At 52.8% G+C, this 17,002-nt stretch overlaps 2 protein-coding genes across 3 annotated transcripts in view; one reads left to right on the top strand and one right to left on the bottom strand.

The window, feature by feature from the left end:
• Window positions 1-7,856: 7,856 nt before the first annotated feature.
• BRD3OS (BRD3 opposite strand) lies at window positions 7,857-8,580 on the bottom strand. Its single transcript, XM_084272466.1, has one exon. It carries the CDS (start codon window positions 8,299-8,301, stop codon window positions 8,032-8,034), a length of 270 nt encoding a protein of 89 aa, XP_084128592.1. The 5' UTR covers window positions 8,302-8,580; the 3' UTR covers window positions 7,857-8,031.
• A 6,400-nt stretch (window positions 8,581-14,980) lies between these two features.
• Window positions 14,981-17,002, top strand: part of VAV2 (vav guanine nucleotide exchange factor 2) — a gene marked incomplete at its 5' end in the record, with an annotated part of 143,342 nt that continues 141,320 nt past the window's right edge. For both annotated transcript variants that reach the window (XM_084272322.1, XM_084272323.1), the window contains one exon: window positions 14,981-15,184. In XM_084272322.1, coding sequence (XP_084128448.1) covers window positions 14,981-15,184 — 204 coding nt within the window. The remainder of the gene's footprint in view (window positions 15,185-17,002) is intronic.

The following is a 17,002-nucleotide window of genomic DNA, read 5'->3' as shown; positions in this document are numbered from 1 at the left end:
TGCTTTCTTTTTAATCTTGGTAGAGGCATAGGCACCCCTTCAGAAGAAATTCAAGCATGGATTTAACTTAAAGCATGTGAGCAATAGAAGTGGTTGCATTTCTTGGTTTTTCCACTCAAAACTTTAGTTTTTCCTGGGGATGCGTTGGGAAGGGGAGGGAGCAAGGGGCACTCAGGTTTCCTGGGAATGTTATTTTTAACATCAAATAGGTAATTTCCAGGATATAGACACTCTATATGAAAAGTTTTCATTTAACTGAAAACAGTTCTTGGCTGAAAGTTCTCAGCTGGACCTCAGAGTGATCCCTGTAGAGTGACCACAGCAAATCATATGCTCTTTATTAGACACATACGTAAGTACTTTTGCTGTGACAAGCACCTCAGTTTGGGCTTAAAACAAAGGAGTACTTGAGCTCCAGCTGAGGCTGAGCTGGCAGGGGAATTGGGGAGAGATGATGTGTGTGTTTGGGTTTGGTTTGGGTTTTTTTTTCTCTCCTTATCATTTCAGTAGTGAGCTCCTAGAAAGGGAATGCTACTTCTGTGGCACACAGGGTGCAGGTTTCCAGCCACTGAAATGCTTACCTCAAGAAAAAGAAAAGAGAGGGGAGGAAAAAAAAAAGGACAATTTTTTCTTAGAGCTTGCAATTTTTTTGAGTCCAGCCTAATGTTTTAACCTGCACTGCTGCAGGTCAGTTTTCACTGTCCCTAATTTCATGTATATATAAGTACTTTATTTATTAAACACCATTGGTCACTTAAAACTTACTAAAAAAAAAAAAATAACAAAAGCAAAGCTGTGCAGACCAGCAGAGATATACAGACTTTTATTGTGGTTTGAACCAAAAGGAAAAAGCAAAGCAAAAAACCACCCCAACAAACCACACAACAACAACAACAACAAACAAAGAAAAATCTGAGACTTTATTTAGAGGACTTTATACCTACAGGTGCTACAGTCCAGTCTGTCGTGTGTCTGGTGCTCTGTCACGTTTGGTGTGTTCATTTTAGGGTTTGTTTTATGTTGTCTTTATCTTTTTCACTCCAACCCCTCTGTTTTATACAGATTTTTTGAGACATACAGGTAGATAGAATTTCTTGATGCAGCACATTATTTTCTCTAATATTTCCAGAAGTCTCTTCCTCCTTTTTTTTTAATGTAGAACAGTGAGGCTTTTTCTTTTATAATCCAATTTTAGGGCAATACCAGTTCTGTAATTATATAAAATTTGTAATCTGAGGGGCAGAAATTTATTGTAAATTGTTAACTTTTTATTGTAAAGAAAAAAATATAGAGTTTAACAGAAAGTTATGCCTTTCCCTCTCCCAGCACCAGCCCCTAAGGCTGCCTCTACTGTGGGGTAGCCCTAAAATTCACCCTGCTGTGGTCTCTACTAGTGATTTGCCAGAGGCTCCGTGGTGCAGATTACACCAGCGTTTATTTTGTCACATAGGTAAGTGGCCCTGGGAGACTCCTCAGCCCCAGCACACGATTTTCATTGCACGCTCAGCCCCTGAGAGCTGGGACAGGAGATTGTGTGGTGTCAGGGGAGGCCCTTTGCTGGAAAGCTGGGTAAGCATGGGGCCAGCCTGCCAGCATGCCACTTCCAACTACAGCCACACTCAGCTGCCAGTCACTTACCTGTTGGCTGAGGTTTTGGAGACTAAACTCCTTAGACATGTAGGAGGTGGAATCACCAAGAATTTTATTCTTGCATCTGTCTTTAAAACTCTTTCAAAGATGAGCGGTTCTGGGTGTTCCCATGTGCACCTCAAGTAGCTGGCGTGCCTCTGTCTGTGGCTTGCCTGTGTAGTGGCAATAACACTCTGCACAGTTTGCTATAGAAAAATAAGACCATTCTTTTTCCATTTGAGGCACCACGTTCCTCCTGGAAGCTGCTGGGTGTCTTTAGCTCACTTTGCAATCACCACGATGCTCGGCCTGTTAGCAGGAGGCTCTCAAGTCATTGCAGATAGATTCCCTTAATAAAGTGGACGAACTACAGTGATTCTCACTGAAATGAATTATTTTTCTTTTCCATTACAATGCAGTTATTTTTACTTCCTTTAAAAAAAATAATCTACCCTTAAAACTTTCACCTGGATGGATCCTTAGTAATGTATTTTCAGAATTTACTATCAGGGAATGTAGTAGGCACCTAACTACGAGCTTAGGGTTTCTTTTAATGGGCTTGGGTTTCATCTGTGTCTCTCCTATAGTCTGAGGCTTGCATTATCAAATGTATTTTCATGAAAATAATTGCACCCAATTCAATACCATGACAGCTTGGACAAACAAGCTCCCAGTTTTCCCTGCTTGAAAGCTTTTCCTGCTTGTGTTAACCTGAGCTGTGCTGTCGATGTGACATGGTGGTTGTTCCTCAAAGCCCAGGGACCCGGCTCTGCAGCATGCCACCATCCTCTGATGCTGGGGACAGCCCTGCTCACCACAGCCAGGGTATGGACATTCCTTTAGGATGTGCAGGTCTGTCCCAATGAAAGAGGTGGAAAGGTGAAAGCCAAAGGGGTTGAGAGCCAAATGTGAAAGGATGGAAAGGGGCCTGGCCTGGGACTGCTGCAGCGCTGGAGGTCTTATCCCTGTTTTAGATGGGAAACCTGTCGTAGCTTGAGGATTTGCAAGGAAAACAAGTGACCAAACACATCAAGGAATATGAAGAACCACCTGCATACCTGTGATATACCCAACTGTGACTTGGGCTGCCATTTAGTGGCATATTTGGTTTGTTTTCATGGAAAATCAGGTGTTCCTCTCAGCGGCAGTTGGTGGGAGAAACCCTTTTTGGCATGACCTTCGTTTCAGGAAAGCAATTGGTGAGACTTTATTTCAAAAATGTTCTTACACTATCTCACTTTCATATTGTTTGTAGTGCTCATTATCTCCTGACATGTCAGTAGTGGTGCCTCTTGTATGTCCAGATCAGAGTGTCTTCAGGAAAGAAGAGATGTTTTCAGTCCATAGTAAGTAGCAGCAGCCCTTAAGGAGTTGGAAATTCAACCAGTAGAACGTTCATTTAACTGAGTTTGTATCACATGACATGTCAATACAGATGTCATGAAATAACTTTAAAATTATCAAATATAGAACATTTGAAATAACATTTTTAAAATTCAGAATTTAAAAAAAAAAAACAAAATTGACATTTTTATGGTAGATTTTTTTCTAGAAGGAACAAAGTTTAACTCTGTTTTCCAGGGGAACCTTCACCGAAATCAGTCTGATTTCTGATGTGTACATACACACAGGTTGTTTTATTGAAACCGCTTTTTTTTCCTGACCAATTCCTGTTTTGACAATACAATTTCTGACCGGACCTTTTATCAACCAACCAGCATGACTGCACCTTTTACAAGCCTTGTTAAACTCTCTCTGATTGTAAGGTCAGCCTGTTTCTTGGCGTACTATCAGACGTAGGCTCGGTGGGACCAGGGCGGGATCCTCATCCCATGGGCTCAGGCCCTGATCCATCTACTAAAGGAAATCTGTTGCATCCCAACAGTTTTCTGCTAACCAAATGTTGTCTGTATGAGATCATTTCAGTTTTGTATTGATGTGATTTTAACCTTTCCTACCGACAGGGTTTGTTACTCCGGGACTACGTAACTCTTGTGTTTGAGTGTGTGTGTGTGACAGTCGCACACACCCCACACACACATACACACGTGAGCACGTGTGTGCGTGTATATATACCAATTAGTTACCCAGTGAAGTCTCTTTCCATGTTCTCTATGTGGTAGAAGCAGACTGCAGTTACCTAATCTAGTTCTTTCTCTGTTTTGGGGACTCTTTAGACCAGTTTTTAATTTTTTCCTTGTTTTGAAAGGAATGATGTTTTTTAAAGTCGGGGTTGGAGCTAAGGGGGAAGGGATTGGGGCATGACAAAAGAAAAACAACAACCTTTTTAGTACTGGATTTTCACAAGATGTGTTCTCAAAATGAGCAGTTACTGCTAGGGCTAACTGGGCAGGCTCTTGCATTGCTGAAGATAAATTTAGGGTGAGGATTCATTACACTATAGCAGCATTATCTTGCTTGTACAACAACGAGATGCATTTTTTTTAAAGAAATGGTATTTGCATATCTTTTTAAATGTCATTTTTAAAAAAAATAAATAAACCACCAGCTAGGATTTGACACAGGCCACTTAGAACTTACCCCTGATACTGGCATAACCAATCCAGAAAGATTTGTTGTTGTATTTTTGGTTTTGTTTTGGTTTTTTTTTAATATTTAAAAAAGAAATGTTACTTTTCTGTATGATGTGCATGCAAATTTACTGTAACTTTTTTCTTAAAACTTTTTAGTGCCATTTCTAGTATATTCCTGTAAATGTCAGTTACTGAAAAGAAATGAGTCAATGTAAGTAGTTTAGCTTGTTTATTGCAGATTGCTGGCCTCAAACACAACAGACTTTAAAAAAAAAAAAAGAGTTAGAAAGTAATCTTTGATGTTACTGGTAATCACGGACCCTGGTCCTGGGGCATTTGTTTGGTTTTCATAATAAAAAGAAGAATTGTTTTGTGTGTGCAGTTTGATCCCGTGTTTTCCCCTCTCCCTTCCCTCATCTCCTTTTCCAGGTGTTGCCCTTGTTCAGCTGAAAACCTGAGGGGCTTTGGTTGAGCAGCCAGTTGAGCAGCATTGCTGAGAGAGAAACACAAAGACACTGTGAGAGTCCCAGTGCTGGCAGTCTTGAAATAATTTAGGATTAATTTTTGCAAGTCCAGCTGTTGGTGTGGATGGAGTTGCCCTACTAAGGGGACAGACTGCCTTTGGAGCAGGGCACAAGTCTGATGAGCTGCCACCTTGGCCTGGGGCAGACATGCTGTAAATATAAACACTTTGGCTGCTTTAATGCACCTGAGCAGCCAAGGAAGGACCTGACTGTTCCTAGAAGCCTCCCCTCTGGAGGGGGGGCTTGGATGATGAGAGAATTGCATCCGATTGAGGTAAGTTCAGCTGAAAAAGGAGGAGGTGGAAATCTCACTGAGGTTTAAAGCTGACTGCTTCTGAGCCACCATGACCTGAAGGAACCAGAGGGACTTTCTGACCAACACCTGCCCACCCTCCCCATAGGTCAGTGGTCTTGGGGCAACCAGGATGTGGCAGATGTGGCTGGGAAAGGGGAGGTCAGAGCGGCTGGTCACAGCCATAGCAGAGTCCTGACGTTCCTGGGTGGTGGCCAGACTCTATTTTGGTCATTGCAGAGGGCTCAGGGTGGTTTTGCTGTTGGGTTCCCAGCTGCATGCCTGCTGGTTTATTTATAAGGTAAGGGTTACAGCAGCCAGGCTTCCCCAGGGTTAATCTTTCTCTAACCCTCTTCCTGCTTGCTGGATTTAAAAGCCATCATCTCAGAGGTTTCAGCAAACCTGTTTTGTTTAGCTGCTGTATCACTGCTACCCCCAAAGGAAACACTTGTTCCAGCTCTCCTGCAAGGCAGGTCCCCCTCCCCAGGAGGATGTTTGCTTTACCATTTACTCCAGTGAGTTGTATTTTGAAGAGCAAGTAGCAGCAAGCACTTCTGCTACTGGAGCCCTGGAGGTTCAGTGTGTAGTGATAGAGGTTAACATTTGTCTGACACCAGTGGCTCTCCTCATCCCTGCACCCTCCTCCAGCCCCACCAGTAACCAGGGTAGTTCCTAACTGGGAGGAACTGAATGTTGGCTGAGCTTTCCCTCCTCCTCCTGGGTGGGGACTGGGAGCTGGGAGCTGTACTCTCCCGTGTGTCAGAGTCATTACCTCACAGAAGAAAGCCAGCTGCTCCCCATGATGCATTCAGATCATTTTAATGCACATTATTAACGAGGCTACAGCAGCATTTTAAACAAGTGCATGAACAACACTCCACAACTGGCTTATGGAACCACGTGCTCATAGCAGCCGCTCCGCAGCCCTGCTGTGACTAAGAAGGACACACACACACATATGGAAAATAATACAGTCACACTCAGCTGGAAGAACAGGTCATGCTCTTCCTCTACTGTCATGTCCAGCCTCAGTCCTGGAAGAATTTATGCACATAACTTAAATATTTTATTCATGTATAGTCTAAATAACACTGAATTTTGGTTTACCAGCCACGTAAACAAAAAGAGACTGATGGTAACCACAACAATCACCTTTCTTACTGAAATGGAAAAAAGGATGTGTTTTTTCTATAAGAAAAGTAAAAAAAAAAAAAAACCCTGAACTGCTGGGTTTGGGGATGTGCTGTTCTAGAACCTCCCAGAGTTGGCACGTGAGCAGCCCTGAGCAGGTCCCTTCGCCCTCCCATGCCCTGGCCCCTCTGCATCACCTACCCTGGGGCTCACACATCCCAGGTGCTGCTCTCCCTTTGCCAGCGCTGCTCCCAGTTTGCCCAGCCTCACTGGCTGCACAAATCTGCCCAAATGCTTTTATCCCTCAGTTGAAAAAGATGGATTCCCCAACCTGTGAGGTGAAGAGGACTGCAGGAGCGTGCAGAGCCATGCGCAGGGCTGCCGAGCACTGAGGTCTGTCAGCAGCTTTAGTCTGAGGAGCACACACAGAAGGTACCAACCATCACCACGTGCATAAATAATACTTCTAAAAAACCAAACCAGCGAGCTGCCCAGCCATGGTTTGCAATGCCCACCCGTGCTGTGATGCAGCACTGAGCACACCAAACCCCTCCCTTCTCACGCTGAAACAGGTTATGTTCTGCTTGACCAACTCAAGTGGGTGTGCTGGAGCCTTTCACCCCCATGGGAGAGGTGGAAAATTATAAATAAAGTGCCTGAAAAACACAAAAGAGGTTTTATCTACCAGAAGCAATGACCATGTCTACCCCTTGGCAGGTGCGTAATCCGTATCGAGTTGCCCAAATTCAGCCTAGGCCTAAATGCTGCTGGATCAGCACCTGGGCTGCAGGATGGCTGTCCTAGGGAGTCCATGACTTAAGCCCAGCTTTAATGTTTAATGATTTAGGGATTCAGCTCCAAGGCCAAGAACCCCAAAGCAGTCCCTGCTCCCAAGAAGTGCAACTGCAGGATTTTCTTCCTAAAATCCTTCCCTTAGCTGAAACCAACACTCCTAGACACAACTTTTAGAACACACACACTAAATCTACTCTCCAACCCAAATTGGAAGAGAAACTCTCCCAAGCTGCTGCGTGCTTCAGCACAGAGTAAACTCAGCAAGGTGGTTTCCCTCTGCACATCTCAGGGGGCAGGGACACACTGTGTGGGAGGTCCCTTAGCAGGAGGTGTGTGTATTTACAGTAGCTTTCCTCCTGGGCACATCCCTCTCTGGTGGTTTGCTTGGTGACCCGCTCCCAAAACATAGGCTGGGGATCTGGTTGCGTGCAGGGACTCAGCTCCACCAACTCAAATGTCTGTGATAACCAAGTGTGGCATGGGAGAGGGCCCTTTGCTTCGCCCAGGACACAGCTGCAGCACACCTTCCCTGCCAGGTGCTTTGACAGCTCCCAGGAAATTCTCAATATATTCTTTGCCTCTCCCCCCACTCAGCCCTGACAATAAATCCCTTCATCACCTGGTTGTGAGACCCCTTCCCAGGCAGGGAGGGAAGGCAAGCAGAGCAAATAACAACCATGTAGTTTTGCAAATCACCTTCCTAAAAACCTAGGACTTAATGGACGTGGATCTGCGCTCACCTTTCCCACCAGTATTCACAGGGCTTTGGCAACACAGAAGGACTAGCAAATCCAAGTGCCTCCTGGGGACGGCTCCCACGTGGCAAAGGGTGTTTCTCACACTACACAAGCCACTTAGAAGCAACACATGGTCCAGCATGGACCCTGTCAAGATGCCAGGCAGCAACCGGGCTCCGGAGCGAGACCGGTTTTGTTACACACACTCAATGACATGCAAACTGATGCTACCAACAACAAAAACAAACACAAACTTCAGGCAGCCCTGCTGGCCTCAGCCTGGCTGTAGCCACGGGTCTGTCGTGAGGATGGTGCGAGCCCATCTCCCCGAGCTCAGGGAGAGTCTGGCTGGTCTCCACGTGTGGATTTCTAACACAAACCCACCAAAATTACATAATAGCACAGAACTTGGATTGCCCTGTGTCCCTGGAGACATCCAGCTTGTTTTTGTCCCGCACCAGGATGGCTTCGTTGCCGTACTGCGAGTACCACATACTCCGACTCCGGCTCAGGTAAGTGTTGGGAGGGGCCGACTCCAGTTTCTGCTGCTGCTGCTGCCAGATGAGCAGAGATGTGTCCCGGTACCGCAGCCGAGCGTAGCCCTCAGACAAGGCTTTTTCAGGCAGGGGCACCCTCCCGTTCATTACTTTGTCAGTCATCTGCTCCAGGATGGCTTCAAAGACCCAGGCTCCTTCCTGGCAGCTCCAAAATATACCTCGTTGGGTCGGTCCAGGTCGAGTGCTGCTGCTTGGAGCTCAAGGGAGAACATCCCCAGGGGCACAGCTCTCAGGACCCATGAGCTGTCGGTCGGTGTAAGCACCACTCAGGAGAGGGAGCAGGGATACCCAAAAATCACAACGGGCAGCCAGGCCTTGCTTAAATAACAAGCCAGGACCTCCAAAAGCTTATCTGTGGTGATGCTGCTACGTGCTTCATCTTGCAGAGGGACCACACGCACACGAGATGCTGCTTGTTGAGCGTCCATGAAGTACCTCAATGGGCACAAGTGATGGCTCCACGGCAGTGGGCTTGGTTCATGCAGGCAGGATGGGCTGAGCGGCTCTGGATGAGCTTTGTTTCCCTGAAGGACGGATCCCAAAGCTGTAGGGCAGACCTAAGAGGTCACACCTAAGAGGTCAGACCTAGGAGGTCACATGCAGGAGGTCACCAGCGCCCAGGCCCTTGAACGCTCCACCACTGATACCAGACTGAGCTTGGCGAGCCTGGGGATGCAGGAGATGCTGCCTCCAGCCCCGGCCATGGTACCCGAGCTGGGCTGCACTGCTCAAGGGCTTCAACCTGGGGGCCATGGCAAGGGTCACCCCAAGGCCTGGCAGCGGGGGTCTCCGCCTTGCTAGGGCCCCTTTCCCAACCCCACCGTGCTCCCCACCTCCCGCTCACCCCCCAGAGCCCCCCGGGCCCTTCTACTGGCACCGCGCACCCGCCCAGGGCCTCCCGGGGGTTTCCTGCACCCTCCTGCCCCTGTGCGCACCCCGTGGGCCACCCCCCACCCCTATTCCCTCCCCCTCCCCTCCCCCGAGCGTTCCCCGCACCCCTCCGCCCGTGTCCCCCGGCCCCACCGTGCCTGCGCTGCCCGGCCCGGCCCGGCCCGGCCCCGGCGCCGTTCGGCGGAGCAGCCGCGGAGGCGCCTCCCGAGCGCATCACGGCGGGAGGAGCCAGAGCTGCCGCCGGGGGCGGGGAGGGGGGGAGGCAGCGGCGGTGGCGGCGGACTGGAGCGGGTTGCAGGCTGGGGCACGGCGGTGGGGGTCTTCGAGCGGGGTTTCCTAACCCCGGGACGTGGCGGTGGGGATCCCCACGGCCGGTACGTGGGTCCCGCGGGGGTCGGCAGCGGTTTAAGTGGGGGGACACCCGGCCCTGGGCGCGCTGAGCCCGTGGCATCATGCATGCGAGCGCAGGCACCGAGCTGGGGGGGCTTGCGGCTGCCCACCCTGCTTGGCACTGCCCTGGGGAGAGTGGCTGTCCGTGCTGCTGGGGGGCTGGGATCCCAGCCCTGGGACCTTTCCAGCCCAGGCAGAGCGCGTTGCTGCCTGCTCTCCTTTCAGGTGTAGCAGCCATTCGTGCTGGGAGGCCGTGTGATGTCCTCCATCCCCTTCCAGTTTTCCCAGACTCCCCCAGTGGCCATCCATCTGTGGCTGAAGGCAGCCAGGGGACACCAGGACGTGTGTGCCAGCCTCACACAACCATTGTTGTGATGGCTGCACAGGTACATCTACCTATAGGGTGAACCGCATGGAAAAGGAACGTGACTGAGCATCACCTCCTCCATCTCCCCTCATCATCACCGGCCACACGTTTCCTTCTCCCAACCATCCCCTGGCAAGCACAATAAGAAATACGTTTTGGAGAGAGCCGTGGGGCTTACTCTGTTCCTGATGATGCTAAATTTAAGCTCTCAATCTTCTTATCTGCTGTGAACGCAGCGCCATCTAATCTCCCATTCAGAACCCCGTGCGCTCTCAGCAGAGCTACTCCAGGCGCTGCCGCCGCTCGCTCGGCCTTCCCGGGCACGGACAAGACACGGTGGTTTAACCTCCACCAGACAGAAGCCACGCTGCAATTCCGCGTTCCCAGGAGACTCGGAGCAAACACAAAGGAGAGGGGAGGAAGGGAAACAGAAGAATGAATGTGCTATTAAAATGTTTTCTCCCAGAGATGCCCTGACTCTGCCGCTTAATCTGCCTCCCACCAGCGCGAGGAGCCGGCCCAGGCCCCACCTTGTGGAAACTGCTGAGTAAAATGCACAACCAGTGGGACCAGATGTAGGGTTTGGGCACAGCTGGGGTGTCCTGGTCCTCTCTGCAACATTACTGGCTCTGTTACCGTCAAACGCAGAGCGGATGTGAGGAAGAGGTTCTGTACTGAGAGCGGGGTCAGGTGCTGGAACAGGCTCCCCAGGGAAGGGGTCACAGCCCTGAGATGGGCTGAGAGCAAGAAGTGGCCATGTGCTCAGTGCCCTGCTCTGACTTGGCTGGGCCTGTGTGGAGCCAGGAGTTGGACTTGATGGTCCTTGTGGGTCCCTTCCAGCTCAGAAGATTGTGGGATTCTGTAACAGCTGGTGAGAGGGGTGGTTACGTTGCCAAGAGAAGGACTGGAAACTGCAGCCATTGGAAAGTCTCTCACCATCCACTTGATCCTTCACCATGTGTCCCCGAGTAATTTGCCAACAGAACCCTTCCCAAAAAAAACCTTGGAAGCAGCAGCAGTGGAACAGATAAGGTGAAACCCCAGCGCTCCATGGCTGATGGTTAGTTCTTCTTCCTCCAAGGAGATCTCTGGCTGCTTTACTTGCCCCTTGGGCCTGATCTCTGCTGCACGTGACTGCAGTACGGGGCTGGGACCGGTGATTCTACCCTTACTCAGCTCCCTGGGACTGGGCAGCACATTGGGTCTATGGGATTGTGCTGGGAAAGGGCTGCAGCATGGTGGAGGAAGGCTGGTCAGTGAGGCTGTCCCAGCAGTGCAATGATTGTGTTGGGAAGAGGGTGTCACCTGTATTCCACATAGCTGGGGCATCATGGGGCCCATAAATGAGGCTCTTCCACAGAGAAGGGCCCAGGGAAATGCTGGCTCCACCTGCCTGGTACCAGGATTGGGAACCCTTTTCCACTGTAGCGGCACCCTCAGACCCTACCCACCAGTGTTAGCGTTTTCCAGGCTAAAGAATATTTGTGGCTGACTGCCCCCATCGCACCAGTACAAGAAGAGAAGCCAGTTCACCCTCCTGACAGCATCGAGCTGCTCCAGATGAATTTCCCTGCTCGGCAGTAACCTCCATGCCCTGCTCTGGGAGGCAGCATGCCTGGGGCGGGGAGAGAAGACATGAGCTTACCTGGCAGGAGTGCAGGGCCGTTAACAGGAGGATAATTACTGTGACTATACTAGGGTATAAGTTGTCTGGGCAGGTAGATTGGGTGTTTGCAGGTGTAGATGAGCCAGACAGAGAATTATTGAGTGTTTGCAGCTGGACACGGCAGCGCTTCCATGGTGGTGGGGTCTGTCCCTTGGTGGGGATGCAACAGGGGCTGCAGCTGAGCGGTGTGTTTGCAGTAGTGACTTGCACCAGTTTCCTAAAATAGCTGGTGAAAGCAGATCACAAAATCTGAGGGCGTGATGTACATGGCACGTAGGCTGCGGGGTAAGGGCTGACAGCTGCCGGCGGCGCTGAGCTCTGCTGTGACAGCCGCCGTGACGGCTGCTGCTCTGGGGACCCCGGCTCCCACTGGAGACGTGCCCACCGGGCTGCTGGCAGCCGGCAGCGGGCTTGGGACAGGCTGGTGCACACTTGGTCTGCTCCAGAAGGTGGCAATGGCAAGCCATAGACACTGGCTGGCTTGGGAATGGGGATTTCTTGGCGGCACGGCCCTCCTATTTAAGGGATATTTTCAGATGGCAGCTCCAAAGCGGCAGCGTGGAGATGCTTCTCTGCACCTGCCGACTGCAGGGTCAGCTCCTCTCCCAGGAGCAATACCAAACAGTACAGAAAGCACTTTGCTGTGAAATGTGGCCATTTCCCAGGTGTGTTTTGGTTGATTTGTAAGGTACAATCTCCTTGCATAAGTTTGTGCATTTAACCCTCCCCTCCTCTCTTCCTTCTCTCTCTCCCTTTCCCTTCCCTTCCCTTCCCTTCCCTTCCCTTCCCTTCCCTTCCCTTCCCTTCCCTTCCCTTCCCTTCCCTTCCCTTCCCTTCCCTTCCCTTCCCTTCCCTTCCCTTCCCTTCCCTTCCCTTCCCTTCCCTTCCCTTCCCTTCCCTTCCCTTCCCTTCCCTTCCCTTCCCTTCCCTTCCCTTCCCTTCCCTTCCTCCCGTCGGGTTGCTGAGCCGCTCGGGGATGGGACGAAAGGCAAGAAGTTCCTCCTGCCGTCCCCCGCCCCGGTGCATCCCGGCACCCCTCGGTGCGCACCCAGCGCTCCGGGAGAGGAGATGCTCCGCGCTCGGTCCCCAGCAGAGGGTAGTGTCAGCCTCTGCGTGCGGGTCAGCAGCCTCAGCCCTGTCTGGCTGTCCTGCCCCGGCTGGCTGTACTGCCCTAGCTGTCTGTCCTGCCCTGGTTGTCTGTCCTTCCCTAGCTGGCTGTCCTTCCCCAGCTGGCTGTTCTGCCCTGTCTGTCCATCCTTCCTCAGCTGTCTGTCCTTCCCAGCGGTGCCGAGGGGCAGGAGAGGGGAGCAACCAGCTCCAGCACAACATCCAACCTCTTTAATTAATCAACACAAGCTCCCTCTTAGCTCCAGGGACACCCTGAAAGCAGAGTCTGGGGCCTCCCTGCGTCCCCATTCCAGGACAGTCCCATAACCCGCGACTCGCAGCCCACGAGGCCATGCCGGGTGCACGCTGTCGCTGAGCCTCGCCTTTCAGGTTTTGGGGTGTTGGGTTTTTTTGCTGCTGCCAAAAATACCCCTGCCAGCAGCCACGGAGAGCTTTGCAGGGCAGGTGAGAAGCGTCCTTGGTTCAACACCGCCCACGCAGGCGCTGGCTGTGCAGCTGCAGTGATTGTTCCTCAAGTGTCCAGGGGCCAAGAACGCTTTTATCACGCTGTAAGAAGAAGCCAGGCTGCAGCTAGCAGCTTTAATTAAACAAATAAACTCTTCTGTTGCCTTCTACCTACAGACTACCTCACCAGGCAGCCTAACGCAGAGTCAACTAAAATTACCCCTGGCCCGACCCTGCTCCTGTCCACGCCTGGGGATTCCTGCCTGGTGGGTGCTGTTGGGAGACCTGAAAGGAAAAAAACTTCCCAAAGAACTAAAAGAATGAGAAAATTAACCTGAGGAGTCACCTCAGCAGGGTAAAGGGGCCTGTGGGCTGAAATCAGTACGTTCCTGAGCACACCCTGGGCAGGGTGCAGCTGGGAGACTGGGTGTACAGATGCTGCTCTCTCTTGGATTGTACCCCACTTCCCTGTCCTGCCGGAGGGGCAGCTGGCATTGCACACAGCCAGAGCTGAGAGAAATCGTGTGCCAGCACGCCAGGCTAAGAGAAATGCCTTCTTAAAGGAACAAAACCCAAACCAGCCCTACCAAACTTTCCTTGGAACGCTACACAATTGTTTTTAATCCTTCAGAGGGATCCTCCTTCCTACACTGGAAATGAAGGATCAGGATCCTGCCAGTACAGTCGCTCCTTCCTCTTTATCTCTGTTGGCTGCATTTGGAAGAGATTAGCCTTGCGTTTGTTTGACCATTCCCTTCCTCCCAGCCTCGGCTTCCAGTTTTGGCTCTCTGGAAAGCCGGGCTGGAGATTAATCCACAAACTCTGGGGAGAGGATCTCGGAAGAGAACTCAGAATGGATTTGAGAGGAGGCCGTCCGGAGCTGGGCTGGTTTGGATGGAAGCCACCAGGGAAAAGTAGAGATTTTTCAAGAGTTTGATGCCAAGGAGTTAATGGCTGAGAGTGGAGGTTTTTAATAAATACGCTGGTAATTAATTATAGGAATTGTCTTCGTGTTTGAAAGTCAAGGAATAGGATCGCTTGTTTGGGTTAAACATCCCCCCCCTGCACCGTTTGCAACTCAGACATGAGGTTAAGAGGGAGTAAACGATCAAAGCGTGGGTTTAGGGGGCTGTGGGGTGAGGACCCCTGGGTCAGCGCAGCTCGGAGCGGTTTCCCCGGAACAGGGAGGGAAGGAGCAGCGGCAGGAGGGAGCGACGGGATACGGGGTGTGGGAGAGGGAAGGAATTAATTGGGAAAAGAACGGAGGCAGCACAGAGCTCACCCCTCCCTCCGCTCCCAGCCGGGGCTCCCGCAGACAAAGGGGCAGCGGGAGCGGGCCGGGACCTCCTCCTGCCGGGGCTGGGGGTGAGAGGGGGAAGGCGAGGGGTGAGAACTCGCCCCCGCAGTATCCCCAGCAAGTTCCGTGGGGCAGGAGCGAAGCGGGGACACCCGGACACACGGGGCGAAGTTGAGCGGGGGCGACCCCAACCCCGCGCCCGGCTGTTGCGCGCGCAGGCAGACAGACAGACAGACACACGCCCCCCCCCCCCCTCTTTCCCCTCCCCGCGCTTTGTTCCCGGGAGGATGCGGCGTGCCTAGCCCCGGCCGAGGCGGAGGGGCCGCAGCGGGGGCAGGGGCAGCCCTCCGCCGGAAAACTCCGCTCCGCGCCGCCCCCCTTTCCCCTTCCTCCTCCTCCTCCTTCCTCCTCCTCCGCAGAGCGATGCTTCCTCGGGAGGCGATGGAGCGGGGCGGTAGCGCGGTGCCGCGGTGCAGAGCAGCCCCTCGGGCGGCCGCCCGCTGCCCCTGAGCGGCGGCGAGGAGGAGGAGGAGGAGAAGAAGGAAGGGGAGGAAGGCCGGGCGTGTGAGCGGGGCGGCAGCCCCCTCGGACCGCGGCCATGGAAGAGTGGCGGCAGTGTAGCCGGTGGCTCATCGACTGCAAAGTTTTGCCCCCCAACCACCGGGTGGTCTGGCCATCGGCGGTGGTCTTCGACCTGGCGCAGGCGCTGCGGGACGGGGTGCTGCTCTGCCAGCTGCTCCACAACCTCTCCCCAGGCTCCATCGACCTCAAGGACATCAACTTCAGGCCCCAGATGTCCCAGGTAGGAGGGGATGGGTGAGTGAAGGTTGTGGGGGGGCGGGGGGGACGGGACCCCCACGACCATCTCTTTCCCTGGATGCTGGGCTTGCTCTCGCAAAACTTGGCGGGGTGCGTGAAGGCGAGCGGGTTTGGGGACGGGGAGCGCGGGGGGACTTCTGCTTCCCCACCCTCCCCTGCACCCCGCTGCCCTTCGCCCTTCATCCCAACGCCGGTTTCTGCTCCCGGGTTTCTCTCTCTCTCCGGTCCTGCCCCGAGAGGGGTTGGGGGTGGGAGGGCGGGGGGGGGGGGGGGGGAGGCAGTGCCGGTGGGAGCCGCGACCGCACGGGAAAGGGCTGCGGGGCTGAGGATAACAAGAGGGAAACATATCCCCCACCCCCCCATCCATGTTTACAGTCGTCGCGGAACAAAAGCAAACCGTAGGGCGCGGAGGGGGCGGTGGGATTTGGGATTGCTGGGGGGGCTTAAAGAGTCCGGCTCCTCCTGTGCTGGGGGCGGCACGGCGCCGGCCTTCGGGACGGAACTTTCCCCGGGAAGATTACCAACCAAATAAACAATTAAATAAACCCCCCCTCCCACCCTCCAGCCCCTGGTGCTCTGTATGCGGCCGCGGCTGGGCAGGGAGCGCGGCCATGCGGTGCCCGTGGCCTCCCCCCACCCCCCTCCCCAAGGCTCCCTGTGCCGCAGCCCCGGCTGAGCAGCAGCTTCGGGGCAGCGGGAAATAACTAATTAGGGGCAGAAATAATTAACTGGGGCCTCGGTTTAGTAAGCCCGGCCGGTCCGGTCTCCCCAATTGCTTCCCTCTCATCACCTTCAATGTCTGGGACCCTGAAAGCTTTTGGGGTTCCCCCCACCCTTGCCTTGGAAGTGTCTCTGCACTTTCTGGTTGTTTTGGTGGCAGCAAGCTTAAATAAACGAAAACAAACCAAAAAACACCCACCCAACCCCACAGCGAGGGCTGGGTGTTTGGGGTTGAAGCTCACTGCAAGCGGAGCTGCGAGAGATTTGCATGGGAACCGGGAAGTGAAATCAATCGGAAACAAATGGGGGGGGGGTTGGTACTTTGTCCTCCCCACCCTGCAGCCCCTCTGTTGGCGAGTGTGCAGTGAGCTGTTGGCCTTTTCCTCTTTGCACAACCGCAGATTTATCGGGAAAAGGGAAGGGAAATTTCCTGGTGCCCAGAGCGCAGGAGGCTCCGCTTAACTTTGCTGAAGCTTTCAGGGATGAATAATGTATAACGCTGCCACGGGTGCTGGGTGGGCACGCTGCCTTCCCCTTCTTCCACCTGAGTTTTGTTCCAGCACAGTCGGTGGGTTTGGTTTGTTTGGGCTCCATGACCCAGAAGATGCAACCCTGGGGGCAGCTGCTGGGGCTGGGGGCAGCCGTTGAGCCTCCCCTCCACCATCCCGCCCCCGCAAATGTGTTCAGACCTGAAACTTGGAGCCACGTTTTGGGGGGCAAAGTCTGTTTTGCGGGGTGGGGATGCCAGAGTCACCCCAGTCCTGAGGAGCGCTGGGGTGGGAAGCCCCAACCTAGGGCAAAACCCATCTGGTGTTGGCTCTCGCCTGGGTGCACGAGGCCGCCTGGTGCGGAGGAGATAACACCACGTACCCATGCCTCTTCCCAGGCTGGAACAACACTGTGAGATTTGGCTTTCCAGGCTACAGGCAGATCAAACTGCCTTCCCTACAAACTGTTGTTTCCAAATATAAACCGTCGCGCTGGAGCTGTAGTAGTGCTTTCTCAGAACATGCTCTGAATGGCATGCTGCGTGGGGTGGGTTGTTTTTTTTCTTTTAAAGAAATCTTCCAGCCCTACAAAC

Source organism: Gallinula chloropus, assembly GCF_964237585.1.
Source record: "Gallinula chloropus genome assembly, chromosome: 18".
Taxonomy (NCBI): domain Eukaryota; kingdom Metazoa; phylum Chordata; class Aves; order Gruiformes; family Rallidae; genus Gallinula; species Gallinula chloropus.
The sequence above is the reverse complement of the archived record's forward strand: the minus strand, read 5'-3'. Positions and strand labels throughout refer to the sequence as shown.